The sequence below is a fragment of the Thunnus albacares genome, chromosome 14 (assembly GCF_914725855.1).
Source record: "Thunnus albacares chromosome 14, fThuAlb1.1, whole genome shotgun sequence".
Lineage (NCBI taxonomy): Eukaryota > Metazoa > Chordata > Actinopteri > Scombriformes > Scombridae > Thunnus > Thunnus albacares.
Genome location: NC_058119.1, coordinates 26,335,510 through 26,362,602, shown reverse-complemented (window position 1 = coordinate 26,362,602; position 27,093 = coordinate 26,335,510). Strand labels below are relative to the sequence as shown.

The window sequence follows — 27,093 nt, the reverse complement described above, 5'->3', positions numbered from 1 at the left end:
GGTCAACTTTATTTTTGTGTGAATGTGTGTGTCTGTCCAGTCCGTTGGTGCAGGAGTGTATGCTCGGCATGCTGTGTCGTCTCATATGTTTCCACTTCATGTTTCAGGCGATTTGGAGTTCTCTGTCTCTCCAAAGTTTGTAGTTTCACTCCTCCATCAGTCTCTTCTTGTGGTTTGATTGGTTTGCTTGTCCATGAAGGTTTTCTCACATTGGTTGTTTGGCTGAAACACGACAGATCCCTTGTGTTGTTATAGTAACAGAGTGTTTTCTAATGGCACAGCTGGTTGTCATGACTACACAGAACTGCCCTCCCCTCCTCCTCCACCACATCCCCCGTCTCCCCTTCTCCCCCTCATCCTTTTTTTTGTTTACTTCTAACCCCTCCCACAAACATATTGTGCTTTGTGCAAGCTCCGCCCCGCCACCGTGACCAGAGCCCTGTCTGTGTTTGGGACTCTGGTCTCCAGTAGTGATAAAACCCACCTCCAGTGACACGCACTACCCCAAAAAAACACCTCTCAAAAACAAAATGTATGATCTCTAACAATCCCCAGACTCAAAATTAGGTTCACTTCAGTTTACTAAACATTTCATGATTAGTAAGAAAGAGTTATCTGCTACCTGGTTGATCTGCAGACTAGCAGGTACCTTAGTTAATATTAGTTAGTAATAATTATAATAATAAGGCTGCAACTAACGATCATTTTCATTATCAATTAATATGCAGATGATGTTCATGATTAACTGATTTATCATTTTGTCCATTAAACAGTTAAACATGGCCCATTATATTGTCCTAAAGTCAAAGGTGACATCTTTAAATGTCTCATTTTGTCCAACCAACAGACAAAGACCCAAAAATATTCACTTTACTGTCAAGTATGACAAAGAAAAGCATTAAATTATCACATTTGAGGAGCTGAGACCAGCAAATATTTGGCATTTTTGCCTAAAAAAAAACTGACTGAAATGATTAAAGAATAGTTGATGATTAAATTTCTGTTGATGGACTGATCGTTGCAGCTCTAGGTAGTGATACATTTTATTTCGAGAGTGCTTTTCTAGATGCTCAAAGATTCTTTACGTCACACCTGTTTGCAATTTGTTTCCTGTTTAGTTGCTGAGGTCATCAGGCGAGATTATGAGCTTGCTAGACCTTGAAAAATAATAATCTCACATTAAGCTGCAATTATAAGTCAAAAAAATCCACAGAAAATACTGTTTTCTACTATCTACTATTTTGGATATCGATTCAAAGTTTTGAGTCATTTTTTAAAGAAAATGTGAATATTTTTTGGTTTATTTAGTCTTCTATGATAGTAACTAAATATTTTTAGGTTGTTGACTGTTGGTCACGACAAAAGAAGACATTAGAGGACATCACTTTGGATTTTGGGAAACAGACATTTTCACCGTTTTTGGACATTTTATAGATAAAAAGGATAATAATCATTAGTTGCAGCCCTGGTCTCATAGGCTGTAAAAGTGCTGTTGAATATGATGTTGTGAAAAACTCCTTAACACTAACAGTAGCTGGTTGTTTATTTTTCAGGTGTCCACATCAAATTAAGTAACTATTATAAGAGTTAAGTAGTATTATAGAGTTGGTACAGTCCCTAAAAAAACATCATCTGTCAATCACTTAACATCGTTGACCAGTTGCAGGTGATGGTATATTAGGTGACAGCGAGCAAGGCCGTAACATGCGTAAACACTGTAGTGCAAACAAAGTGTAATCCTGAGCTGCTTTTTTGAAGGTTAACCTGTAGTTTAGACCAGTTTAGTTTTGTTTGGTTTATAGTTTTTGGCTGACTCAAATCCTTCCTCCAGTGACTGGATTGGAAATCATCCGTCTTCTCACCAGAAACAGGACGGGATGTGCCGCCACTGAGCTAACTTGTTTATCTCATGAACTGCTTTAATACACTCACTGACAAGTTTAAAGCAGTTTCACCTGCAGCGAAGAATCAGCTGGGACCGTTTTTTGAACACAAAAAGCAGTGAGCTGCTCGCCAACCTTGTCTATAAAGATTTGATAAATTGTTGCCATGGTTACCAGCAATAGATGGGGCGGAGCTTGCCTTGATCACCTGACTAATACATATTGCTGCTATTGCTGTTGTTGCTGTTGTTGTTGTTGTTGCCGTTGCTACTGCTCTTTTTGTTGTTGTCGATGGTAACCCATAGCAACCAGCCCTCTGATCCCACTTCCTCCTCACTGCTTGTTCCTTTCCTGTATCCCACGATGCCTTGCAGGAGCTGAGGGAAATCCACAGCCGGCAGCAGAGACAGAAACAGAAGGAGCTGGAAGGAGACGCACACACACTGACACACACACACACTCACATACACACCCCGAGCGAGAGAAAGTCTGCTGAACTGCAGGAAAGCAGGTAAGAATAGTTGCAAATTCCTTGAATTTTACTAAAGCGATTACATTAAGAAGGAGAAAAGTATTTGTCAGCGGCTGCCATGAAAAGACGTTCGAAATACGAAAGACGGTTTCTCAGATTCATCCTTTCGCTTGTTTCTCTCTCAGGTTGTCATCAGAGGAAAGCGTAGCCTGGAGGGATGAAGCTGGAGGCTCCGTCCCAAAAGCTCCTAGCCCCGCCACCGGCTCCGCGCCACACGCCTGGCTCAACAGAGTGACTCAAGAAGAGGAGGAGAGGAAGAGGAGAGGGATGGAGGAGGAGGACGAGGGCCGGAAGGGAGCGGGATCAGTAGAAGAGAAGGAGGACGAGGGGAAAGGGAAGAAGGACATGCAGGAGAAACTGACCAAGTTGTTCAGCCAGCCGAGCGACCCCTGGACTTCAGCAGGTGTGTTACGACTAGTATGTGCACGTGAAATAAGAGAATCAGGCTAGTGGCTAATTAATTCACTTGATATGGCACCTCCACTTAATTTCAGGGGGTTAGATTATTGGCATGTGTCAAAAATCAATAATCCATAATGGAAGAAAAGACTTTGACACACTGTCCTCTAAACTCTGAACTGATTCTAGCTCATAGCTCTGTTAGGAAGAAGCAGCACTGCGTCCTTTTGTAGGGCTGCACCCTAAACATCGATGCATCAGTTGAAAAGCATCACGACACATTTTGTCAGTTGAATCGCTGCCTCTTTTTTTTTAAGCTGTGTTATTGTATACAGAGTAAAGCAGGGTGGCAGCAAGACAGGCTGCAAACTTTTACAGAGTCTCTAAATGACTCAAACACATAACTGTGATGGAAACAGAGGACAGAGCAGCGTGGGGAAGAGTGACTCTGTTTCCTGCTGCGACTCTTGACACTCTCAGTTCTGGTGTTAAATGTTAGCAAAGTCAGCTTAACCACTTTTGAATCAGACGCTGCTTACCTCATCTATCGTCCAGTGTGATCGAATCTTCATCCTCCTGTCCACGTGTGAAAGTGTCCTTGAGCGAGACACAGAACCCTTAATTGCTCCCAGAGCCTCGCATGGTAGCTCACTGCCATCGGTGTGAGTGTGTGTATGAATAAATAAATGCTATATAGTCCATTTAAACAAAACTTCACCAGAGAGTCTAGTCTATGTTGTTTATTCTCTCTAATTCTCTGTTCATTAACAGTAGAAAAGGCTCCGGTACCCAGTCTGTTTGACCAGAAGGCTCCAGTCAGCAGCTTCGACCAGCAGCAGCAGCCGGTGAAGGTGGTCTACTACAGGGCTCTTTATCCATTCGACGCTCGCAGCCATGACGAGATCAGTATCGCCCCTGGAGATGTAATCATGGTATGGAGTGTGCACATTAACTCAGTATTCATACACTTGTTTCCTTTGACCAACCACCTTATGACCAGCTACGGAGAAAATGGGGACACAAGGTTATGATGGTGTAGTTTGAGGTCATGTGTCTTCAGTTGATCCATTTTAACAAAGATGATTTTTTTATAAAATGAACAGCTGATTAATTGCCTCTTTTGTTTAGTATCGTGTGTGTTTGTGTGTGTTTTTGTATTTAAAAGTCTCCTGTGTGTATGTGTGTGTTTTATCTGTGTAGCTCTACACTCTCTGAGGTGTGTGTGTGTGTGTGTGTGTATGTGTGTGTGTGTGTGTCTCTCGTCTGTGTGTGTATGACTGTGGTGTGTGTATTAACTATTTCCTCTCTTCTCTGCTGTGCAAACTGAAGGTGAAGGGGGAATGGGTAAGTTCTTGCCCCGGTCCAGTGTTGTGCCTCCACCAATCACAAGCCAGCAGTCATTTGAACTCTTGTTGTTATTGGTTCATCTCACGTCATCTCCATGTTCATTCATTTTCTAGCGGATGAATGTCTTTTGCTTTTTTTGTTGTTGTTTTTTAAACCAAGCACATCTTAACCAGATCTGTTGTTACGCTTGTTTTGTTTTCACGGTTAATATGTAAAGTTATGAATGTGCTTAACGGTTAAACTTCACAGTCCGTCTTTGAATAAATGAATCATTTGACCTGCTGTGTGAAAAATACATAAAACACATTTTTCATTACCATCAACTTGTCCATAAATAAACTTCAACATACATAAGTTAAGACTTTTTAAAAAACACGATACAACATTACAATGTCCTTGGATTAAAGGATAAGTTCACAATTTTTCAAGTCTGTCTTAAAACAGTAGTAGGGTGCCAGTATTTAGATTGAAACAGCTCGCTGTAATCGTTCCTCCTGTCAAAACTGGCCAATAAGAGATCCCTTCTTAGTACACTTTCAAAGGACGTGATGAAGGGACAAAATCTACAGTCGTCATTCGGTGCAAAAATGTTTCAAAGATTATCTGAAGTTAATTTTAGGCTTCAGCAGTTAGACAAATCAAGTGGATATCTTCCAAACTTACAGTCTCTTTGGTACAAAATGCCCTCTTGATTTTAGTTTTCCTCCATGACAGCTTAATATAGACATATAAACAAATCAATTTATATATTTGTACCAAACAGACTAACGTTGGTTGATATCCACCTGATTTGACTAACTTACCTTTCACACAGAACCAAGTCTGCAGATTTTGGCCCCATCAGAAAAGGATCCTTCAACAACGAGTATTAACAGGAGGAATGTTTACAACAAGCATAAACTGTTCTAGTGTTCATTTGGGCACCTGACTATAGTCTTTAGACAGATTTGAAAAATTTTGAATTGATCCTTTATGCTGATGCTTATCAAGAATGACTTTTAAAAAAATCCAACAGTAGTTCAAAACAAAGGTGTTTGCTAATATAAAATATATGGGACAGTGATATGATAGGATTGAAGAAATGGTTTTAAATTTTAGAGTGAAGGGAACAGCCAGACGTTTAATCATGAGGTCATTTATAAAAGTTGAATTATTTAGTTAGATACATAATTGAAAAAGGTCTTGTTCATCATAAGAGCCTTTATGTCATGCTAAGAAACTGTGACAAGTAAAGGAAGCAGAGCACAACATCAGCATTGACAAAAATCAGCTTATCAAGTATATATGACTCCTCTCTCACAATTATCAGATTAATTTGGTAATCTTACTTCCTGGAACTCCTGAACAGCCATCTGCTGCTGCCTCTGCTGTTGTGGCCATTGTTCTCTGGTCTCTCCCATCATAGTGTTATTGCTATATGGAGTCTGAACTTACATGTGTCTTCTTTACCTTAATCCTGCCTCTCTGCTCTGATAGGTGGATGAGTCGCAGACGGGGGAGCCTGGTTGGCTGGGAGGAGAGCTCAGGGGGCGGACCGGTTGGTTTCCAGCCAATTACGCAGAACGGATACCCGACAGCGAAGCTCCGATCAGCCTGCGATCCACAGCCTCTGCAACCCCGACCTCAGCCCAGCAGCCAATGAGCACGCCTCCCCCAGCACCCGGACAGACCTCCTCCTCCGCATCCTCCGCCAACAGTAACTGGGCCGACTTCAGCACCACGTGAGTCCTGCTGATGTCACTTCTTCATTTAAGGACAGAATATAATAAACTGTCACTAATTGACTGATTAGATTAATGTATTATATGTTTAAATACCTGTAATACTCCTAATACACATGTCATCTGTGTGTTTATATTTCCAGTTGGCCCTCAAATACAGCCAGCCAATCAGACAGCGAGGGATGGGACGCCTGGCCGACCTCTTCAACCAGTCAGAATCCATCGCTCAGCGTTCCCTCGGCGCAGCTACGGCAACGCTCCGCCTTCACACCCGCCACCATGACGACAGGCTCCTCTCCTTCTCCTGTGCTGGGACAGGTAACATCATAGTCACTGTTAGTCCTAAACCTTTCAGATTCAGATAGAAAAGCTGTGTTTATATATGAAAACCTGAACTAATTGTTCCGATTGGCTGTTATGGTCTGTCAGGGGGAGAAGGTCGAGGGTCTTCAGGCTCAGGCTTTGTATCCCTGGAGAGCCAAGAAGGACAACCACCTCAACTTCAACAAAAACGAGGTAGAGATCAACTGAGATTTGTGCACAATGTATATTATTGTTATTATTATGTTTTTTACTGACTATAACTGTATTCTTGTTATTGTTCCTATAGATAATAACCGTGTTGGAGCAGCAGGACATGTGGTGGTTAGGAGAACTGCAGACCGGACAACGAGGCTGGTTCCCCAAAAGTTACGTCAAGCTCATCTCTGCCACTATGGCGGCCCCAGCCGGCGCCACGCCACGCAGCAAAAACCCTAGGTAGGTTAAAATGCCAAATTTCAATCAAAGGTAGAAATTTTGGCGGTGCGCCACCGCAGAAATATGCCGCTGCTAAAATTTCACACGATCATTAATATCAGTGGGCTACTAATGATTTTGAAGTTAATATTCCTGAGCCTGCTGGATTTGGATGGAGTCCATCGCATTTAAAAATAGAGCGAGAGTTTTCAGAACAGATAAAAAATGTCTATAAAACCAAATTTTAAATGGCAGCACTGCGACTGAAGCCAAGTGTGAAGCTGCTAAAACGACCACGGCCAACAGTAGGGAGTGGGCCGGAGATTAAAAAACTTCCTTCTCACTGAGTTTTAGGATGTTAAAAAGACATAAAGTCACATTTTAAAGGCTCCAACTGCTGCCGTGGGATGTCATTAATGCCAACATGAACTTTCTTAAGGGAGGTATACTGAGACAACAAACTAGGAATTTCTGCCAGAATGTCATTTACCTTTATTAAGTAACACTTGTGCTTTCCTATTATGACACCTTGAAATGTCTGCTGTGAAAAAGGCCTTTACTGCAGCTACAGATCCTCAGACAGGACCTCTAGCCCTTTAACTTCATTTGGTTCAGTCAGTTTATTATGGAGTTGCATGACAACACTTGAGAACAATTTTTTAGGACAACTTGGACTTTATACAAAACATTTTTGTGATTTTTAAAATAAAACAAAGACAATTTCTTATTGTAAAACTGCAAAAATACACATTTACCATTTCAATAAAGTTTTTTATTTTCCTCCTTGCTCTTCTAGTGAATCTGGAGTGTCAGAAAGTCCACCCAATGGAAAACGCCCCTCGCCTTCTCCGACCAAACCCTCCGAGTCTGGAGAAGGTAACACGCCAAGATGCGTGCACTTTTAAAAAGTCAGGTGGGAAAATTAAATAAACTCTAAACACGTGTCTGTATCTGTGCGTCTGTACAGAGTACATAGCCATGTACACCTATGAGAGCAGTGAACAGGGCGACCTGAGTTTCCAGCAAGGAGATATCGTCATGGTAACCAGGAAAGAAGGGGATTGGTGGACGGGCATGGTCGGGGGCAAGACCGGAGTCTTCCCGTCCAATTACGTCAAACCACGGGACTCATCCTCAGAGGTGAGATGTAGTTTAGAAACAAATCAGGATGGACCAGAACTGTGGGTGTGTCTCTGAAGTTTTCACAGGACGACGGAAATATTATAACAATTATAATGATTTTTATTTTAAACTCGATTTCTTTCTGTAGTCTTTGGGACCAGCAGGGAAGACGGGCAGCCTGGGGAAGAAACCAGGTGAGCGTTCAGTTATAATATCGCTCCATTATAGCTGCTGCAGCCTGATCTGTACTGTCTATAGATTAATTAAATAATTAATTAAATAAGTTAAGCATTCAACTAGCACTTGAGCTGCTAATAATAAAAGCCATCCTAGGAAAAAAAAAAAAAATATGGCTTACAGGAGCAGAGCTAACCACGTCTTCTTTCTGTCCTTAACTCCATCAGAGATTGCTCAGGTCATCGCCCCCTACAGTGCAACAGGAGCAGAGCAGCTGACGTTAGCTCCAGGACAGCTCATCCTCATCAGGAAAAAGAACCCAGGGGGCTGGTGGGAGGGTGAGCTCCAGGTACAGAGGCACAAACTCTGATATATGTCCAGAAATATCCATCATGTTATTCTTGCAAAAGAAAGGCCAGGATTATTCAGCAATAAATGTCCTAATCAGGTTTAATTAAACCAAATACCAAGAGTTTATAGCATAATGCAGGACATGCAGACTCTGTGATAAACAGCTAATGACATGCTGTGCTCTGATTGGTCCAGGCCCGGGGGAAAAAGCGTCAGATAGGTTGGTTTCCGGCCAACTACGTGAAGCTGCTCAGTCCCAGCACCAGCAAGACCACACCCACAGAGCCCACCCCTCCTAAACTGGCTCCTGCCAGCACAGGTACACACACACGATGGACCAGTACATGCAATTCACTTCAAATCCTTCGGTTGCTCACAGAAGATGCTGTTACACCTGCTTAAATTAAAACATTATTTGCACAATTATCTACAGAAAGTTGTTTTTGCTTGATATCTGAAATAAATGTTTTGAAGGCTGATTAATTTTTTTCTGTAAAATATATGAAACTTGCAGACACTATTTGTACATTTGATGCCATTTATTTGAATGTTGACTAATAACTCATTACTTGTACATTGCTACCAATTCTGACATTTGAATGAGATTTGAGGAATTCTGATAGATTACCACAATAAAAGCTTTATAGGTTTGTAGGTGAGTAAAAATGTCTCTGAAAGAACATGAATGTCTCAGGTGTGACAGTGATGATATGACCTAATCGATCTGCTGCGTTTTTGTTTTGTCAGCACCCTGATATTTGCAGACTGCTGCTAGCTAGCGTTAGCCTCCCAGCAGGTAGACACAAACTGAACAAAGTAGAATTTGGAAACCGTTCAGTCGACTCCCAGCGCTTCAACTCTCTTAACTAGAGATGAGACCTCGTTAACAAACCGCGAGTACAGTCTGCCTCTCTCGTAGTGAATATAACGGTCGCATCTACGACAGAGGCAGAGACAGCTAGCCGCCTGGAGTTGTGTCAGTCCCATAAACTGCGGCAGGTGAACATGTTGTGAAACTGATCACGTCACAGTTTGTTATGACTCGAAATGGCTAATGTAGCCAGCTACCAGCTATGTTACTTTTTTGTGCATTATGTAGTAACATTTTAGACATTTTACACATTGTGCAAAAACAAAAATTCAAATAAATTCAATATATCGCCTTAGTGCATATTAAAGGAGAAATAGTGTCAGACCGTCAGCTGACATCCTGTCCGTCATGTCTGTCCCGAAGCTCTGTGTCAGGTGATCGGCATGTACGACTACGTGGCTCAGAACGACGACGAGCTGGCCTTCATGAAGGGTCAGGTGATCACAGTGCTCAACAAGGACGACTGCGATTGGTGGAAAGGAGAGCTCAACGGGAGAGAGGGTCTGTTTCCTAGCAACTACGTCAAACTCACAACGGACACTGACCCGAGCACACAGTGTGAGTACACACACGCTCATAACCTCTCACCTTCAGTGTGTTTCACAGAACACATACAGATTAATATTAAAAAACTAAAATATTAACATTAACTATCAATAACACACACAGTCACACTTTACACACTGAAGCACTCTCTCTCTCTCTCCCACACACACACACAAACACACACACACCCCAGAGCCAGGTGTGGAGATGCTGTCCCTCTCTCAGTATTTGACCCCCCGGGTTGGTTTGACCTTTCACCTTTTGACCTCAACACTCCTTTGGGCCTCTTTGATAACCTCCCAGTCATGCACCACCTCTGGGTGGTGTTTGTGTGTGTTTGTATGGTGTGTATGTGCATGCATGTGTGTGTGTGTGTGTGTATATTTTGCGTACATTAGTGTAAAAGTGTTTTCCCTTCTTCCTGCATGTTTCCCTTCAGCATGATCCACCATAGACCTAGAGTTTGTAGAGCAGAGACACTGAGACACCGGCATTAAAACCTGGACTGAAGCCATTTGTTGTTGAACAGCAAACATTCTCTACACAATAAAAGACAAGAAAACACAAATTATTCTTCAAAAGACGTCCAGCAAAAAGGACAAATGAGCTCCAGACAAACAAGATACATGATGAGTCAGACATAAATAGCAGCAGATTCATATCATGATGGTATATTATGTAATCATTTGATAAAATTCAAATTAAATATTGAAAGAAAGGCAATTAAAAACTATTGAAGTTCTTCTTTCCTTTATGTGAAGAATATTTAATGTTATTTTTTTCTTTCCCTATACTGATATTCTTATTAATTAATTATTTATTTATGATATTGATTTCGTATCAACACAGCTCTGCCTAGAAGTCTTTCCAAGTTTTATTTTTTCTGACTTTATGTCCATGTCAGCAGAAAACCGACAACTCAGTTTATTATAAGTTGAATCGTCACAAATAAACAGACAAAATCACACAAATATTATAGAAGTTTTGATGCCACGATGCAAATTTCAAGCAATCAGTCGTTATAATTGTATAAAACCCCAAATGCACAAATGCATTTTCTTTAATAAAAGCTTTTTCTAGCACATGGAGTCTTTGTATCTTAAATAAAACAAGGTTGATGATTATTCTTGATCTACAGTGGCTTGGATTCATTTGTATGTGGCCTCGGACAACAAAAGGATCTGCCGAAAGATTAAATGTAATTATGTAACAATCATGAACTAAAGAAAACATAATATTATAATCATCATAATTTCTCTTAAACATGTTGCTCCTGCTCGACTGTCATTATTCAAAAACTGGCCAAAAAAACCAAAACAAACATAAAAAAAACAAAGTTCAACCTGTTCTTGTATTGAAAAGCTTTAGTCTGTTGCAGCAAATGCTGATAAATTATATAAAAATAACACAAGTTACTTTGATGTCTCCTGACATTATAGTTAAAACTGTTAATATAGGAATATTTGTGTGACTGCCTGATGAACAACATTAGTCAATATATGATCATGTTTTTAGCATTTTCTCAGTTTTGGTTAGGCCGCTACTAGAGCTGCAACTAACAATTATTTTCATTATCCACTAATCTGACGATTGTTTTTTCTTGATTAATCGATTACTTGTTTGGCCTATAAAATGTTGATCACAGTTTCCCAGAGCCCAAGATGACGTCCTCAAACGTCATTTTGTTTCAACCAACAGTTACAACACAAAGATATTTAGTTTATTATCATAGAAGACTGAAGAACTCAGAAATATGACTGAAATATGGCAAAAAACGATTAATCGATTGTCATAATAGTTGGCAACTAATCGCTACTAATCATTGCAGCTCTAATCGCTACATAACCAGTCCTCCCGCTACAAATTCTTGTAGTTCTGGAGTTCATAAACAGGATATCCGTCACGCCGCCCGCTCTACATCCTCTATTTCTATGCTAGGTTAGACCACACCTCCACACTCTCTGTCTTGCTGCACGCTCCACCCACCTAGCACCCGATTGGTTGTTGTTGTTGTTGTTGTTTTGTTTAGTTGTTTTTGTTGATGTTGTTGTTGTCGTCCTCTCTCTAGGATCATATCATTACCCAGAACCCCCCTCTTCCTCAAAGCCCTCAAAGAGACCCACTAGGCCACGCCCACTAGGCCACTCAACCAATGGGACAGCAGCAAGAGGTCACATGACCCGGAAATGGCGACTCTCCACCAATAGAAGCCAGAGAGAAAGAGAGAGAGAGAGAGAGAGAGAGACAGACAGACAGACAGACTGTAACGTTTTAAACGCCCAGTGGTGGCGAGAACTCTGTCTATGCATGGCTCTGACCGGACATGACCAAACTCTCTGGCTCCAAACAGCACTGTTCAACAGGAGGGAGATCAATAGTCAGGACTCCTCTCCTCTCCCCTCCTCTTCTCCTCCTCCGTCTTCTTCTTCTTCTTCTTCTTCTTCTTCTTCTTCTTCTCTCTCTTCTACCAGTTGGAAGGTGTTTTTTTTAGATGAGGAGGGAAGGAAGAAGAGAGGAGAGGAGGAGATTGAAGGAGGTGTGACTATTGAGCTCCTTTCTTCCCCCCCCCACCCCCCTGATTGGACTGATTTAACATGCAGTTTTTTGGATCACAGTGACTGTATACACACACACACACATCACACACTCTCTCACACACACACAGACACACATTAACACACAGCCGTATCCTAGCGTGGTAAAGTGGATAGTGGGTCATTTTGTGGCTTTACGGGAGATTCTCTCATTAGAATCAGTAGCCGCAGCTCATCCCCCTCCTCCCTCCTATTTTTTTAAATTTCTTTTTTCTTTTTTTTTTTTTTTTTACCTCGCTCCCATTGGTTCAGCAGCAGCTTCATTCACCTGTCAGTCGAAAGCGCTGGCTCCACCCCCCCCCCCCCCCACTAACCCCTCCCCTCCCACAGCTTCACAGAAAGACCCACTATCTGCTGGAGGACAAGTTTCAATATTAAAGGATCAGTCTGGAGATTTTTTTCTATATATTTTTCTTATTGTTAACAAATCTCATGTTCAGAAACAAACCGACAATGAACAGATCTAATAAAAAGTATCGTGTGTTGTGCTCCGTTATTGTCTAAAAGCTATTAAAAACACCTTGATGAAGAGTCACGTTACGTTAGCTTGTTTAGAAACGGCTCCAAAGACTAATAACAGCGATCACATGTTCAGTCTCCAGAGAGTAGTTCTGTGACAGACAGCTTGTGGAGCTACAGATCACAACCTCTTGACTTTGTCCTATATTGTAAATTTCTCAAAGATCTTCAGTATGAAGTCCAGAGGTTGTGAGATATGTAGCACAACAAGCTCAGTAGCGTCTGCATTACACAGAACTACTCTCCAGAGACTGAAGATGTGATCTCTGTTATTAGTCTTTGGAGCCGTTTCTAAACACCCAGTAAAGCGCTGTGGCTTACTGACGTGTTTTTAGTAGTTTTTGGACGACAACGGAGGTCAACGGCACAGAGGAATAAGTTATATCACACACGATACTTGATAGTAGATCAGTCCGTTGTTGGTTTTGCTCTGCAGGAGATTTGTTGACAGTAAGAAAAATCTAGAAAATCACCAGCCTTGTTCCTCTCTTCTCCTCTCCTCGCCTCTCTTCTCCTCTCCTGTCCTCAAAGCCAAAGACTCCTCCCTCCTGCGCCTCTCCCTCCCTTTCCCCTCTTCTCTCTCCCCCCCCCCCCCCCCCCCCCCCCCACACTGTAAAGTAGATAAATGAATGGAGAGGAGAGGAAAAGAGGCAATATTGAGATGCGTCCCACGACAGTTAAAGGCTAAGTTTCAACCCAGGATGGCCGCTCCCTCCCGTGGTAGTCTGTTGGTTCCTCCTCGCTGCCTGGAAGGGAAGGGGGGGGGGGGGCGAGGGCGAGGGAGGAGGCCTGGAAGGGAGCGAGCAGCTGGAGTGGGACTCAGCCTGTAGCTCAGGGCTCAAATGAAAAGCCATGCTGTAACCGCTTAGCGTACCAGCTAACCAAATTACACACAACTACAACAACATGGTACAGAGAGTTTGGAGTTATACACATGAAACAGTGTGAACACATTGCACATACACACACACACACACACACACACACACACACACACACATCTCACACTCAGAGATACACAGTGATAATGTTTTTATCCGCAGTAGTTTAACATTCTGAAATATGTATTAACTTTAAAAAATGATCCGTTTTATGTTCTGTTGTTGTTGTTGTTGTTGGGTTTTTTTTTTTTTTTTTTTTTTTGTTTACATGTTTTATTGTTTTGTCTGTTGCTATGATGATGAGACGCTGTCACACTGTGGAGGGCGAGATCAGGACGATGGACGATGACATCACACAGACAGATTCGGTACTAAACGCGTAGAGGCGGAACAGTTACGAAAAAGCTTCCTCATGGCCGTCGTCAGCTCTTTGAATCATTCCAGTTAAAGGAATAGTTTGATATTCGTGTTAATATTTTGGGAAATTCGCTTGCAAACTTTTCCCAAAATGTCAAACTATTCCTTTAAAATAGCTCAGCTGTGTTTTTTTTTTTTTAGTTGTGGCTCAGTTTTACAAACTGGTGATTTTGTTTTTTGTTTGTTTTTTTTGTAATTTGAGCTTTACCTCTGGATTTCCCACACTGTGACGCACCTCTTGAGATAAAAAAAAAAAAAAAAAAAGTCAAAACGCCACCAAACTTCATGCACAAAAAGAGGAGATTTTAAGTTTCGCCTCTTCAAACCAAGCACATCATCCTTTCAACCCCAACGACACAATCAAGGAAGGGACAGTGACCTTTGACATTTTTTTAAACTAGCATTAAAAACATTTTTCCCGCTGAGGCACAGGACTACAAACACTCTGGACTGAATGTTATATCCTGGACTTGAGAAAAGATACAACTGACTGTTTTTCCCACGACCTGTTCCGTTAAATCCTCGGTTCGTAACCTCGGTTTTCCTGTGCCTCCGGTCAAACATTCAGTTCGTTCCCACTAAACGTCATAAGCTTAAACGGCCAAGTAGAAGAACCACGTTTCTGAAGCGCTGTTATGAAACATACATTTATTTATCATATCATATAAAGCTTATCCAGCAGGTCTGTGTCGAAGGACAGACGACACAGCCTCGCTCATGAGCGACACGTACGACTGTCCCCCTTCGATTTGTTCCCATAGCAACAGACTAGTATTATAGTGGTTGCCATATCAGATTTGTGTTTCTTTTTTGTTTTGTTTTGTTTTGTTTTTTGATTATCCAGATGACAGTATTGTGATTTTAATGTTTACCCTCAGAAACACAAACAAAAATGATTATTGAACTACACGACTTTTTATACAACAAGCAATAGACTTATTATTGTTATTATTATTATTATTAACCTGCTTGGATCCCATTGGCTCCTCAGTGTGTCAGTATTAGAGGCGAAGCGCTCTGATTGGTTGATGAGTCCAGACCATTGGTTGTTTAACAAACTGAGGCGCGGGGCCCAGACGAGTCCACGGGCCGTTTGTTTTGGGCCCCTGTGGGACAGAAATATGAGCATTAAGGCTGCAACTAATGATTGTTTTCATTAATTGAGGAAAATAATCATCAGATTTATCGATAAGCAATCAGTCGTTTGGTCTATAAAATATCAGAAAACGATGAAAATGTCGATCACTGTTCCCCAAAACCTAAGATGTCGTCCTCAAATGTCGTCTTTTGTCCCGACCGACAATCCACAGCTCAAAAATATTCAGTTTAGCAGAAAATGTTCACATCTGAGAAGCTGCAGTCAAAGAATTTTGACCCCAAACGATTAATCGATTATCAGAATAACTTAATAGATTCATTTAATAGTTGGCAACTAATTATTAACTCGTTGCAGCTCTAATGAGCAGATCAAGTCAGAAAGAACATTTGTCAGTTTGGTAACTGATGGTCGAGACTCCTCACAGTCAGAGTGAGTATTTTAGTTTAGAACAAGAACCCACCTAGACCAGAGCCGAGCTCCACACACACCGGTCCCACCTGTTACTACAAGCCACAGCTCCCACCTGCAGCCGTTTGTGTCCCCCGTTAGCATTAAATTGAAAGAATCCAGGGACTCATAACGGCGCAGGCGGAGGCGACGTTACAGAATGAATTTTTGCGGCAAGAAACTCGGATTTTAACGTTAATGTCTTTTACCATTTTTAACAAAACGCACACACACACACTCCGTTCTGAAGCCTGGCTCTGGTCTAATCTGGTTTGTTTAAAAAAATTAAAAAAAAAAAAAAGCTCTGTATGATCTATACTCAATCTAATCAATGGTTATGGTTGATGCTTCTAATGGATATAAATAGCAACTCTGATGAATGGACGAATGGATTAACAGCCAAGCCAAATGTAACCAGACTGCACTTGGTGTCAGTGTGTGAATGAATGAATGATGAATGAGTGAGTGAATGTGTGTGTGTGTGTGTGTGTGTGTGTGTGTGTGTCTGTGTGAGAAAATACAGCATGAATGATCAATTTTATGGACATGAACGGTTAGATGGATACACAAAGGAACGAAAAGGATACTTGAATGAATGAATGACGTGTACAGAATGTTAACGTAGTGTTGATAGTAAAAATGTCCTGAGGTTTTATTGGTGGAGATTTTTGATGAAGCGGTGAATATGACTGGTCCTGATGATTAAACGCTCTGAGACAGACTGCAGACGACTGGTCTCGTTACTCTCTCTCACACACACACACACACACACACACACACACACACCAGACATACAGTATCTACTACATTAAACTGAAAGAAGCTTCTTCTTATGTCAGCATTTCTGATTAAACACATTTTATGTGTGTGTAGGCCTGAAATTTTAGAAATGACCACTCCCACAAACCACTCTGCATATTTCTAACATTCACAATTTATTTGGTATTAATTATACTATTTAACACTGTCATCTCGTTTTGTAGTTCTGCCTCGTAGTGGCAAACATGACAGAACATTTAGCAAAGTAACGTTTTGCTACTGGTAACATTAACTGCAGCGGAGGCTTCTCTTGATGGTCTGTGTTAGTTTCATGTTGGAGAAATTAACTGATTCCACAGTAACAACATGTACAAAGCATCTAACAACCTCTAGAGGTTGGAATATTAAACACACCTCACTGAAGTTAAGAGGAAAGTCGAGTGGCAAAACTTTTTTTTTTAAACTCAGGGCTATAAAAAAAAAAAAACATTGTATTTATAGATCGCTTTTCAAGATACTCAGATGCTTTACACAAGTTAAAAAAAAAGATAATAGACTACAAAAACACTACAAGCACAAGGTAGTGCAAGACATATACTGTATATATATATATATACACACTATATAAATAGCTATCAACAATTTAAGTTAACACAAGTCATAAATACCATAATATTTACAGCTTAAACTCAATCTGACATTCATAAAAACTAGACTGGAGTGAAAGTCAACTGCAGTCATGTGACGATATCTCAAAACTGTTAAAACTGATTAAAAATTTTTTTAAAAATATTAGGAAGCTTCCTAGTTTAGGCCAAAGTTAAATGAACCTGGTTTATAAAAGAAACAGATTTGCTGTAGTAAATATACACATTTAGTACTACACACACACACACACACACACTCAGTTTCACACTAAATAAAACAATCTGACGATCTCCAGAGCAAACCTCTGTCTCTCCCACTGCCTGTTTTCTGATCTCAGGTATGTATTTTGTTGGTAACGTATTCATACAGGTATCACAGGTATCATTTTTTACTTTCTTTCTTTTGTGAGAATTCCTTCCATGTTTCAGGATATGTGATTGAAAGTCATCCTGGTGTGTGTGTGTGTGTGTGTGTGTGTGTGTTGTGTTTCAGGGTGCGCTGACCTTCACCTGCTGGACATGCTGAGTCCGATGGAGAGGAAGAGGCAGGGATACATCCACGAGCTCATCGTCACCGAGGAGAACTACGTCAACGACCTGCAGCTCGTCACAGAGGTTAAAACACACACACACAAACACACACACACACACAAAGAAAACAGTTAGGATGCTCGCAAAGAAATGTAGTTCAGAAGTTTTGTCGCCTTTGTATCCCAGATTTTCTTTTCTCTAATATTTAAACTGGTTTTCCGCTGCCTGCCTCAGAACAAAGATTCTCATTTCAGTAGATTTTAATGGAAAGACCAGTGTGATGCTCTAAATGCTGATTGCTTTCAGAAGCTTTTCTGCTCTGCCAAGAATTAAGCAGAAGAAGAAACAGTGAATAGATTCAATATTTTTGGTACATAGATGCACAATACAAACTATCAGCAACTTTCAAAAGTCAATTCTGGTTTAAACAAACTGTGCAAACAAAACTTGAGCAAGAAAAGTTTATATGTATTTCACCTTTCAACAACAACATAATGCAAAGTGATTTACTTAAAACATAAAAGGCATTAAGAAAAGAAACACAGGACATCATTTGTCTTAAAGAGTTCAATAAAATAGAAAATGAAAACAAGCTTTAAGCAGAATAAGACAGGAGAGTAAAAAAATGATGAGATATAATCCAAAAATTTAAAACAGCTGCAAACAGAAAAGTCTTCAGCCTTGATTTAAAAGAACTGAGAGTTGCAGCAGATTTCAGGTTTTCTGGGAGTTTCCTCATAAAAAGTGAACCATGTTTAGTTTTGACTGTGGGGACAGAAAGCAGACTGAGAGGTCCGGACGCTTCATGACAAAGCAGCAGATCAGACCCTGAACCAGTCAGTGCTTTATAAACCAATAATAGTATCTGAAAATCAACAAAACATAGTATTACTGGCTAAAATTATATCAACAGTCAACAACTGGCGTTCATACATTTGGACCAGTTATTGCTGATTCGATTAAGATGGAAAAACAGTCGAAAAATGGTGTAAATGGGGTTTAAATTAACATAATAATTCACTGATATTTCATTATAAATGTTTATGTGTAGGAAGTAAAGCCATCAAATTTTCTCAATGGCAAACCCGTGGAATGCATTACCTCAGATATTATAAAGCCTTTCCAAGCCATTTAATTCAGCTGCTTTGTATTTTTACAAAAGAAAGAAATTGCATGGTTATATACTGTAGGTACGGTATCGTCAACAATAGTCAACAGCTCACACACGCTGACGGTTTTGGAAACACAAGCTTTATGAGAGCACTGAAAGGAGTTTCTATGAGCCAAAGTTCACATTTTTCATGAGACTAACAGTTCAACACTTGGAATCAAAAACTCTGCTTATACATTTACATCCAGACACATCTCCTGTATGAAGACGCCGTCCTTCAATACAAACAGTAAACAGCTGATTCCCCATCGTGACATTTGAAGCAGCAAGTTGATTTTCTAGTAAAATGTGACAAACTGTTCACCTAGTTAACTTCTCTGTGTGTGTGTGTGTGTGTGTGTGTGTGTGTGTGTGTGTGTGTGTGTGTGTGTGTGTGTGTGTTCGGTGTGTGTGTGTGTGTGTGTTCAGATCTTCCACAAACCTCTGCTAGAGTGCGAGCTGCTGACGGAGAAGGAAGTGGCCATGATCTTCGTCAACTGGAAGGAGCTCATCATGTGCAACATCAAGCTGCTCAAGTAAAGACAAACACACTGAACACACACACACACGGCACCAAACTCTCTCACACACACACACGCACACAGAAAACAAACTGAGGACATTTGCATCAGACACACTTTGCAAACCGCACGCCGGAGCGTCAACCGTCACCGGTCTAAACACAACTTCGCCTTGCAAAGCTCAGCTGCTTTGAATAGACGCGTGTTTTATTTTCTGAAACAACAAGAGTGTCTTATGTTTAAAATTTGAATATGAGGTTTGGCACCGACATGTATCTGGTGTTGGATCTCTTTGGGATCTTTCATAGAATTTATTATAAATATCTCTTGGTGTACAAACTTCCCATCATGCCCCTCTCTCTCTCTTCCCTGCAGGGCTCTGAGGGTGAGGAAGAAGATGTCAGGTGACCGGATGCCGGTGAAGATGATCGGCGACATCCTGACCAACCAGCTGCCTCACATGCAGCCGTACATCAGGTTCTGTCTGTCGTCTGATATAACGAGACGCTAACCCAATCATCTATCGGTCATACTGTATGATTAGTTTCCTTAAACAGCCGAGTTTTAATTTTAACGTTGTACCGTCACTTGTGTGCTCAGGTTCTGCTCGTGTCAGCTGAACGGCGCCACGCTGATTCAACAGAAAACTGATGACAACCCTGAGATCAAAGACTTTCTCAAGGTAATAATCACACTTTGTGACAATCAGAGGAAAACGTCTGATTCACAATGTTTAACGTCTGTCTTAAAACAACAGTCAGGAGTCAAAATCAACACTGAAACATGTTTTTCTTGCCATAATCATTCCTCTTGTTCATACTGACCTTTAGAAGAACCCTTCATAATGATGATGATGGGAGACAAAATCCACCAAAAAAATATATTTAAAAGTTTATCTGAAGCTAATATGAAGCTTCAGCGTCCAAATGAGTCAAATCAAGTAGATATCTTTCAATGTTACAGTCTTTTTAGAGCCAAAGTTCCTCTTTTTGTGACTATACTTCCACCGCAGCTCAACAGGGAAACACAAAGAGGGAATTTGATGCTAAAAAGACTGTAGACACTGTGGATTTTGGCCTCCATCACTTACATTGAAAGCACATTTGAAGGATCTTTTAACAGCCAATATGAACAGGAGGAATGATTACAACGAAGAAAACCTCTTTCGCTGTTCATACGGACACCTGACTGTTGTTTTAAGACCTGAACCTGTGCACCTGTTCTTTAACTTGTTTTATTTTCACATCTGTCTCTCTATCAGAGGTTAGCCATGGATCCCAGGTGTAAGGGAATGCCTCTGTCCAGCTTCCTGCTCAAACCCATGCAAAGAGTCACACGCTACCCGCTAATTATCAAGAACGTATGTATGACACACACTCACACACACACGCATCATTCAGGACTGTATGCATAATTTTAAACCATCTAAGCTACAAAAAGCTTGTTGGATTCTGTCTTTTCACCTCAGTCTCTCTTGTCATTATTGATTGTAGATCTTAGAAAACACTCCAGAGTCACATCCAGACCACAGCCATCTGAAAGCCGCTCTGGAGAAGGCGGAGGAGCTGTGCTCGCAGGTGAAGACACACACACACACACACAGCGCTGCTTTGATTTGATTGTTGCAAAAATGTGAATCGTTTCTGACGTTGAGTTAAATAGATGGATGTTATGACAGTACAAACCTAGTATGACACATCACAGATCTTCCTGGGGGGGCTTTACAGTCTGAACAGCACATGACACCCTCTGTCCTTAGACCCTGGACCGGTCTATTTTCAGTGTTTTTCTATCTTGACTGAGTCATTTCATTATCTAGTAGGTCCCTAAAATATTTCAATAAGGAGAGGTCAGCTGGAAGTGTACAACAATATGAACTGAAGTTAGCGACATAAAGGTTTTTGGTGATTAGACTCCATCGATGTGAAGCGTCTTTATAAAGCGTAGGTCCATATGAGGATCTGGACGAGTGTCCCTGGATATCATGGAGGTCATGGTGGTGATGGGGAGGAGGCAAGAGGCACAAGAGTAGGTCTGGAAGACAGAACGGCACAATGGCAGCAATATTTAAAGATCTCCTCCAGATATGTATTAAGAAATATACAAAATATTCTGCTTGGAAGAATAATTAGTGTCTGATTGGGTTTTTAATCACCATATTAAAATCCTTAAAATAACATCTACTCCTTCTACCTCATTAAAAATCCAGAATCTACGAATATGCAAATATAATTTTTTCAACCTGCTGGACACCAGATGTCTCCTCCTTCACTGTAAAGTTCATCCTCAGTGTTTCTGCACTGGAGGCTTCAAGTTTCCACATCACACTTGCACCAAAAACATCCTAACCTCCTAACCTCCTAACCAAAGTCAGATTTTTTTTTAATGTGCACAGAAAAACTTTCCTCCTTCAGCAGATGAATGTGAAAACAAACTCTGCACAAACATCATTCTGCACAGTGAAGCTCAAACATTCAGCTGTAGGAACAAGAAGAAAAACACGTATTTGAGTGGAGGAGGACTTTAAAGAACAGCATCTAGAGACTAATGGCCTCGAGGAACGCGGGCAGGTGTAGTGACGTCAGAGTTAGAATAAAGGGATTCTGACAGCGTGGGAAACCATGTCGGAGAGAAACAGAACAGGAGGAAACAGCAGATATTCATCCTTAGAGGTATAAAGGCAGAACGCGAGGGAGGAGATCTTCCTTCTTGAACTTTTACCAAAGCTTCATAAAAAAATATTTAAAAAACTGGTGACTCTGATGCTGTGAAGCTCATTATACACCAGAAAACAAAATGGCTTAAGGCATAAAAATTTGAAAGGCAAATTTGCTATTTTTAGATTTTCACCAAAAGCAGGTTGGAGGCTGTGGTGTTTCTGATGTTGTTTCCTTTATAAAAACTAGTTTATCTTCTGAACATGTCGGGCTGAGCTCTGCATTGTTGGACTGGGACAACTTCTAGCAGTTTGAGCTCAAAGCATGTAGTGTAAACATTTCACATTGTCACACACACACAAACACAGCAGGACTACTTCCAATCAAACATCCTGAAACATGGAAGGAGTAAAAGAAACCTCTATCAATGTATTACCAACAAAATACATACCTGTGTGTGTGTGTGTGTGTGTGTGTGTGTGTGTGTGTGTGTGTGTGTGTGTGTGTGTGTGTTTAGGTGAACGAGGGCGTCAGGGAGAAGGAAAACTCGGATCGTCTTGAATGGATTCAGGCTCATGTTCAGTGTGAAGGCCTGTCAGAGGTAACTGCATCCGCTACATGAACACCAGCTACTAAACATTGAAAACACTGAAGTATCTGCTGGTTTAATGTGATGTTAATGACTCTAGTTGTCCGTACAGCTCAATGATAAACACACACACATCTACAAAGTCAATAATTGATCACTTTAATTCAAAAATGATGAGAAAGTTAAACATAATAAAACATTGAAAAAAGACCCTGATAACCACAAGTTGAATATTTTCTCTTACCAAGGCCTGAAAATTGAGTTATTTGTTAGCTAATCGACAGAAAAATGACGACTGAATTGATTAATTCTTGCAGTGATTCAACTAAAGAAGAAGAAATTGATCTTTTTTGCTTTTCTGTTTCCTATCATCATTGGGTTTTTGAAGACACTTATCATTAGGTTTGAGATTTTATAGACTAAACTATTAATTAGATGATACAAAAAATAATTATCTTCCCCCTTCATCTCCTTCAGCAACTGGTGTTTAACTCCGTCACAAACTGTCTGGGTCCCAGGAAGTTCCTCCACAGCGGGAAGCTGTTTAAAGCCAAGAGCAGCAAAGAGCTCTACGGCTTCCTGTTCAACGACTTCCTGCTGCTGACACAGGTGAGAGAGGAGCTGTTCACGGGAAGACACGAAGTTCCTGCCGACAGTGCGTCTCAGTGATCAGTGACGACAGTCTTAATGTTATTTCCTGTCCCTCCCTCAGGTGACCAAACCTCTGGGCTCGTCTGGCTCGGACAAAGTCTTCTCCTCTAAAACTCACCTGCAGTACCGCATGTACAAGACGGTGAGACGACACACACTCTGCTGTTAAATAGGCTCAACAACAAGTCTTTAACTCATAAAGGAAATCAGTTAATTATAAGAACATGCAGAAGGTTAAAATATCTGTAATATTTATGACGAGAGATGCTGCATTTCTACTCTGATTAATAAAAAAAATGTTATTACACAATATAAAATATGTTTTTTCTCATCCTTTCTGCTTTACTGAACAGATTTTACATAATTTACATGCATTGTTTCAAAAAATTGCAATGGCAAGACAAAAATGTTATTATATTAAATTGCTGAAAACATCTTAAATTCATCTCCTGAAAGCTGCAGATATTGTACGTTGCTGAAGAACTGTTTATGACCTGAAGTGTATTTATTTGAAGTGATGTGTATTTTTCTCGTCTCTTCCAGCCAATCTTCTTGAACGAAGTGTTAGTGAAGCTGCCGACAGACCCGTCAGGAGATGAACCGCTGTTCCACATCTCTCACATAGACAGAGTTTACACACTCAGAGCTGAGAGCATCAATGAGAGGTAATAACACATAATACATATACACACACAGGAAAAGACAGAACATTAATCTCTGATTGAGGAGAACTCCAAACCTGGAATGTTTCATTTCTTACATTTGTTTGTCAGTAGTTTTGGTCATCAGTGTAAAGGGTTATGTTAAAATTAAAAACACCATTGCTCAGATTTGGAATTGATGATAAAATGCCAGAAGTTTGTACAGTCTGATGTTGCCTCTCAGCTGAAGATAAACCTGAAACTAACGATTATTTTCATAATCAATTAATCTGCTAACTCCGAAACCCAAAAATATTCAATTAACTACAATGTAAGACCAAGAAGAGCAGTAAATTCTCACATTGAAGAACCTGAAACTATCAAATGTTGAAAAATTAATTAAATGCTTGTCAAAATAGTATAACAGATTCATTTTCCGTTGATCAACTAATCGCTGCAGCTGAAATATTTGTAATTACTTTAACAAGACTCAAAGTCTACAAACATGCTAGCGGCACTTGAGGCTGTATTTAGGGGCAGCTAAATGAGCTATGGCATCATATGTACCATATCTACCATCTCTGTTTAGCATGTTAGCATGCTAACATTTGCTATTAAGTACTAAACATGTTGAGCAGCTGAGGTGAGTCATAAATGACAATTTAAAATTGATGACAGATGAAAAGCTACGTCTGGAAGAGATGAGTCGAGGGCAACTGGATGAAAGGACAAGTCCAGTAGTCAAACACTCAGTTCTTCTGGATGTACCATAATCTGACAGATACATGAAAAGTTGACAAAGTCATCACAGTTCATTTTCTGGGGAACATGAATGTCTCAACTAAATTTTATGCAATAGTTTTCATCCAGTAGTTGTGGAGACATTAACTCAAAACCACAATGGAGTCACCAAAGTCAGCAGGTTTCATCCTCTGAGGATTATAAATGTACAAAATTTCTCCGCAATCCATCCTGTACTGGTTGAAATATTTTATTCTGGACCAAACTGGTGGTCCGACTGGCTGCTAGCTTGGCTAAAAATGATGTTTTTTCTTTGTGTGTTTGCATGCAGGACGGCGTGGGTTCAGAAGATTAAAGCAGCTTCAGAACTCTTCATTGAGACAGAGAAGAAGAAGAGAGAGAAGGCTTATCTAGGTATTCTTTCTTTCTTCCCTCCATCCTCACTGTTTTGTTCAGGGAAAGGGAAAAAAAACATCTAAATATCCAAATAATCCATGATCAAACCTCTGTCTCTGCTAACCATAACTCTATATTTATGATATTTAATAACACACGTGTATTTTCTCTGTCTCTCGCTCTCAGTGCGTTCTCAGAGGGCGACAGGTATCGGTAGACTGATGGTCAACATCGTGGAGGGAATTGAGCTCAAACCCTGTCGCTCCCATGGTAAGTACACAAACACTCTGCACCTTTTCAGTATTATTTATAGAATATAGAATCAGAAAAAGAAAAATGTTTTTGAATTTCAGTCATTTAATTATTTATAGTCATTTTGCTGAACCACAAACCTGAAAATTATGTTTTTTATTTACCTGCTAAGCTAAAAACAGCTTATTAGCATTGTTAGCATCAGTCTTTAAAACCTGTTATCTCACTTTTAGCCCACTTATTAAACTGTTGAACGCTAAAAATGTTAACTGGCACATTTTCCTTTTCCCATAAGTACAAATACAGTATGTTTTAACCGACTGTGTGACAAACTATCTGAAAGAAAGTCTTCAGAAATTACCTTCAAGCCTTTAAACTATCTGGTTCAGTATGTTAAAGACGCCACAGACGAGGCATTAAATTGTTTTCCAGCATATTTATTAAATGTTGTCACGACACCAGTCAACACTCCACTTATCCACCTGTTGGTTAGAGGCTGGTTCTACTGTATATAAAAGAAACAAATAAGCCAAGCTATAAACTGAGCAGCCCAAAGTAAATAAACTCATAATAATAAGCAAATCTCCACATGAATAAACATTATCAGTAGCAACTTAATGAACATCACACTTCCTGTTGAGGAAAAAGTGTCTGACCCGATGGCACCTTAAAAACAAGACTTCAAATCCTTATTCTGCTAAATTTAATCCAAGCAAAAATAATAATCTGGAAGTGATCTGATGCATTACCAACCAAGAGATCTCGTGTATTTGATGGTGTCGTGTATTTCCAGTGAGTGAGTGGTGAGTGAATGTGGTGCACCGGTAAAACAAAAGGAGATTATTTAACCCAACGTCTGTATTTCCAGGAAAAAGTAACCCATACTGTGAGGTGACTATGGGTTCCCAGTGCCATATCACAAAAACGCTACAGGTATGACTATACTTCTCATATTTGACGTTCTTATTTAGTGTCGTTATATTACTGATTATTATTTGAAGGCTGTGTTGTTGCTCTTTAGAGACTTATAACAGAAAAATGGTCTGTATTTCCTACTTTTTACATAATGTTAGAAAGGTGTTAAATCAAGAGATTGTCATTAAGAAGACATTTTAAATTAAAAAGGTTGTTAAACTATAAAATCTATACTGATTGACAGTCCAGTGACACGTTGAACTGACTGAAATATTATATATACACATATTATATATATACATAGTTATGTATTTGTCTAGATCTGCAACAATCAATCGGCAGAAAATTAATCAGCTATTTTGATCAAGCAAAAACATCCGACATTTTCAGGTTTCAGCTTCCTATATGTGACGATTTGCTGTTTTTTGTTGTCACATATGACAGTGAATTGAATATCTGAAGGTTTTGGACTGTTAGTCAAACAAAACAGGCTAATTGAAGACATCACTGTGACCTCTTGTGCAATTTTTTCACTATATTTTAACATTTCATATACTAAACAATTAATCAAGAAAATAATAGCTAGTTGCAGCCCTACATTTGTCCAAGTCTATACTTTTTTTATGATAATGCACCACACATAGGTTGGCTCATATTTTTATTATTTAGTAAAATAAAGGACAGTAAAAGCCGCTGAGTCATTACACACAACTCTCTCATAGTGGAAGAAAACAAATATGTGTATCATCATTTGTAAAAGACTTCAATACGTGTATTTCATTTCATTTTGTTCTTTTCTATCTGTGTAGGACACGTTGAATCCTAAGTGGAACTCCAACTGTCAGTTTTTTATAAAGGACCTGGAACAAGACGTCCTCTGTGTCACTGTGTTTGAACGAGACCAGTTCTCCCCCGACGGTCAGTAACAGTCACATACAGACCTTAAAGGATTTTCTTTCTGATTACTTGTTCTTCTAAAGGGGATTATTTTTGATTTTC

General features: G+C 40.0%; 1 protein-coding gene across 4 annotated transcripts in view; it reads left to right on the top strand.

Moving 5' to 3' along the window:
- itsn1 (intersectin 1 (SH3 domain protein)) overlaps nucleotides 1-27,093 on the top strand; it is a 51,893-nt gene that overhangs the window by 20,635 nt on the left and 4,165 nt on the right. For 2 of the 4 annotated variants that reach the window (XM_044373015.1, XM_044373013.1), the window contains 28 exons: nucleotides 2,258-2,394; nucleotides 2,541-2,818; nucleotides 3,586-3,746; nucleotides 4,976-5,026; nucleotides 5,638-5,882; nucleotides 6,026-6,200; nucleotides 6,312-6,398; nucleotides 6,493-6,641; nucleotides 7,417-7,496; nucleotides 7,588-7,760; nucleotides 7,891-7,936; nucleotides 8,147-8,268; nucleotides 8,466-8,589; nucleotides 9,505-9,699; nucleotides 17,544-17,665; nucleotides 19,161-19,267; nucleotides 19,628-19,729; nucleotides 19,853-19,934; nucleotides 20,514-20,612; nucleotides 20,746-20,829; nucleotides 22,427-22,510; nucleotides 22,976-23,107; nucleotides 23,211-23,291; nucleotides 23,693-23,814; nucleotides 24,863-24,945; nucleotides 25,114-25,197; nucleotides 26,048-26,112; nucleotides 26,904-27,012. In XM_044373015.1, coding sequence (XP_044228950.1) covers nucleotides 2,258-2,394; nucleotides 2,541-2,818; nucleotides 3,586-3,746; nucleotides 4,976-5,026; nucleotides 5,638-5,882; nucleotides 6,026-6,200; nucleotides 6,312-6,398; nucleotides 6,493-6,641; nucleotides 7,417-7,496; nucleotides 7,588-7,760; nucleotides 7,891-7,936; nucleotides 8,147-8,268; nucleotides 8,466-8,589; nucleotides 9,505-9,699; nucleotides 17,544-17,665; nucleotides 19,161-19,267; nucleotides 19,628-19,729; nucleotides 19,853-19,934; nucleotides 20,514-20,612; nucleotides 20,746-20,829; nucleotides 22,427-22,510; nucleotides 22,976-23,107; nucleotides 23,211-23,291; nucleotides 23,693-23,814; nucleotides 24,863-24,945; nucleotides 25,114-25,197; nucleotides 26,048-26,112; nucleotides 26,904-27,012 — 3,379 coding nt within the window. The remainder of the gene's footprint in view (nucleotides 1-2,257; nucleotides 2,395-2,540; nucleotides 2,819-3,585; nucleotides 3,747-4,975; nucleotides 5,027-5,637; nucleotides 5,883-6,025; nucleotides 6,201-6,311; nucleotides 6,399-6,492; nucleotides 6,642-7,416; nucleotides 7,497-7,587; nucleotides 7,761-7,890; nucleotides 7,937-8,146; nucleotides 8,269-8,465; nucleotides 8,590-9,504; nucleotides 9,700-17,543; nucleotides 17,666-19,160; nucleotides 19,268-19,627; nucleotides 19,730-19,852; nucleotides 19,935-20,513; nucleotides 20,613-20,745; nucleotides 20,830-22,426; nucleotides 22,511-22,975; nucleotides 23,108-23,210; nucleotides 23,292-23,692; nucleotides 23,815-24,862; nucleotides 24,946-25,113; nucleotides 25,198-26,047; nucleotides 26,113-26,903; nucleotides 27,013-27,093) is intronic. The other 2 variants (XM_044373016.1, XM_044373014.1) reach the window with 1 other exon arrangement.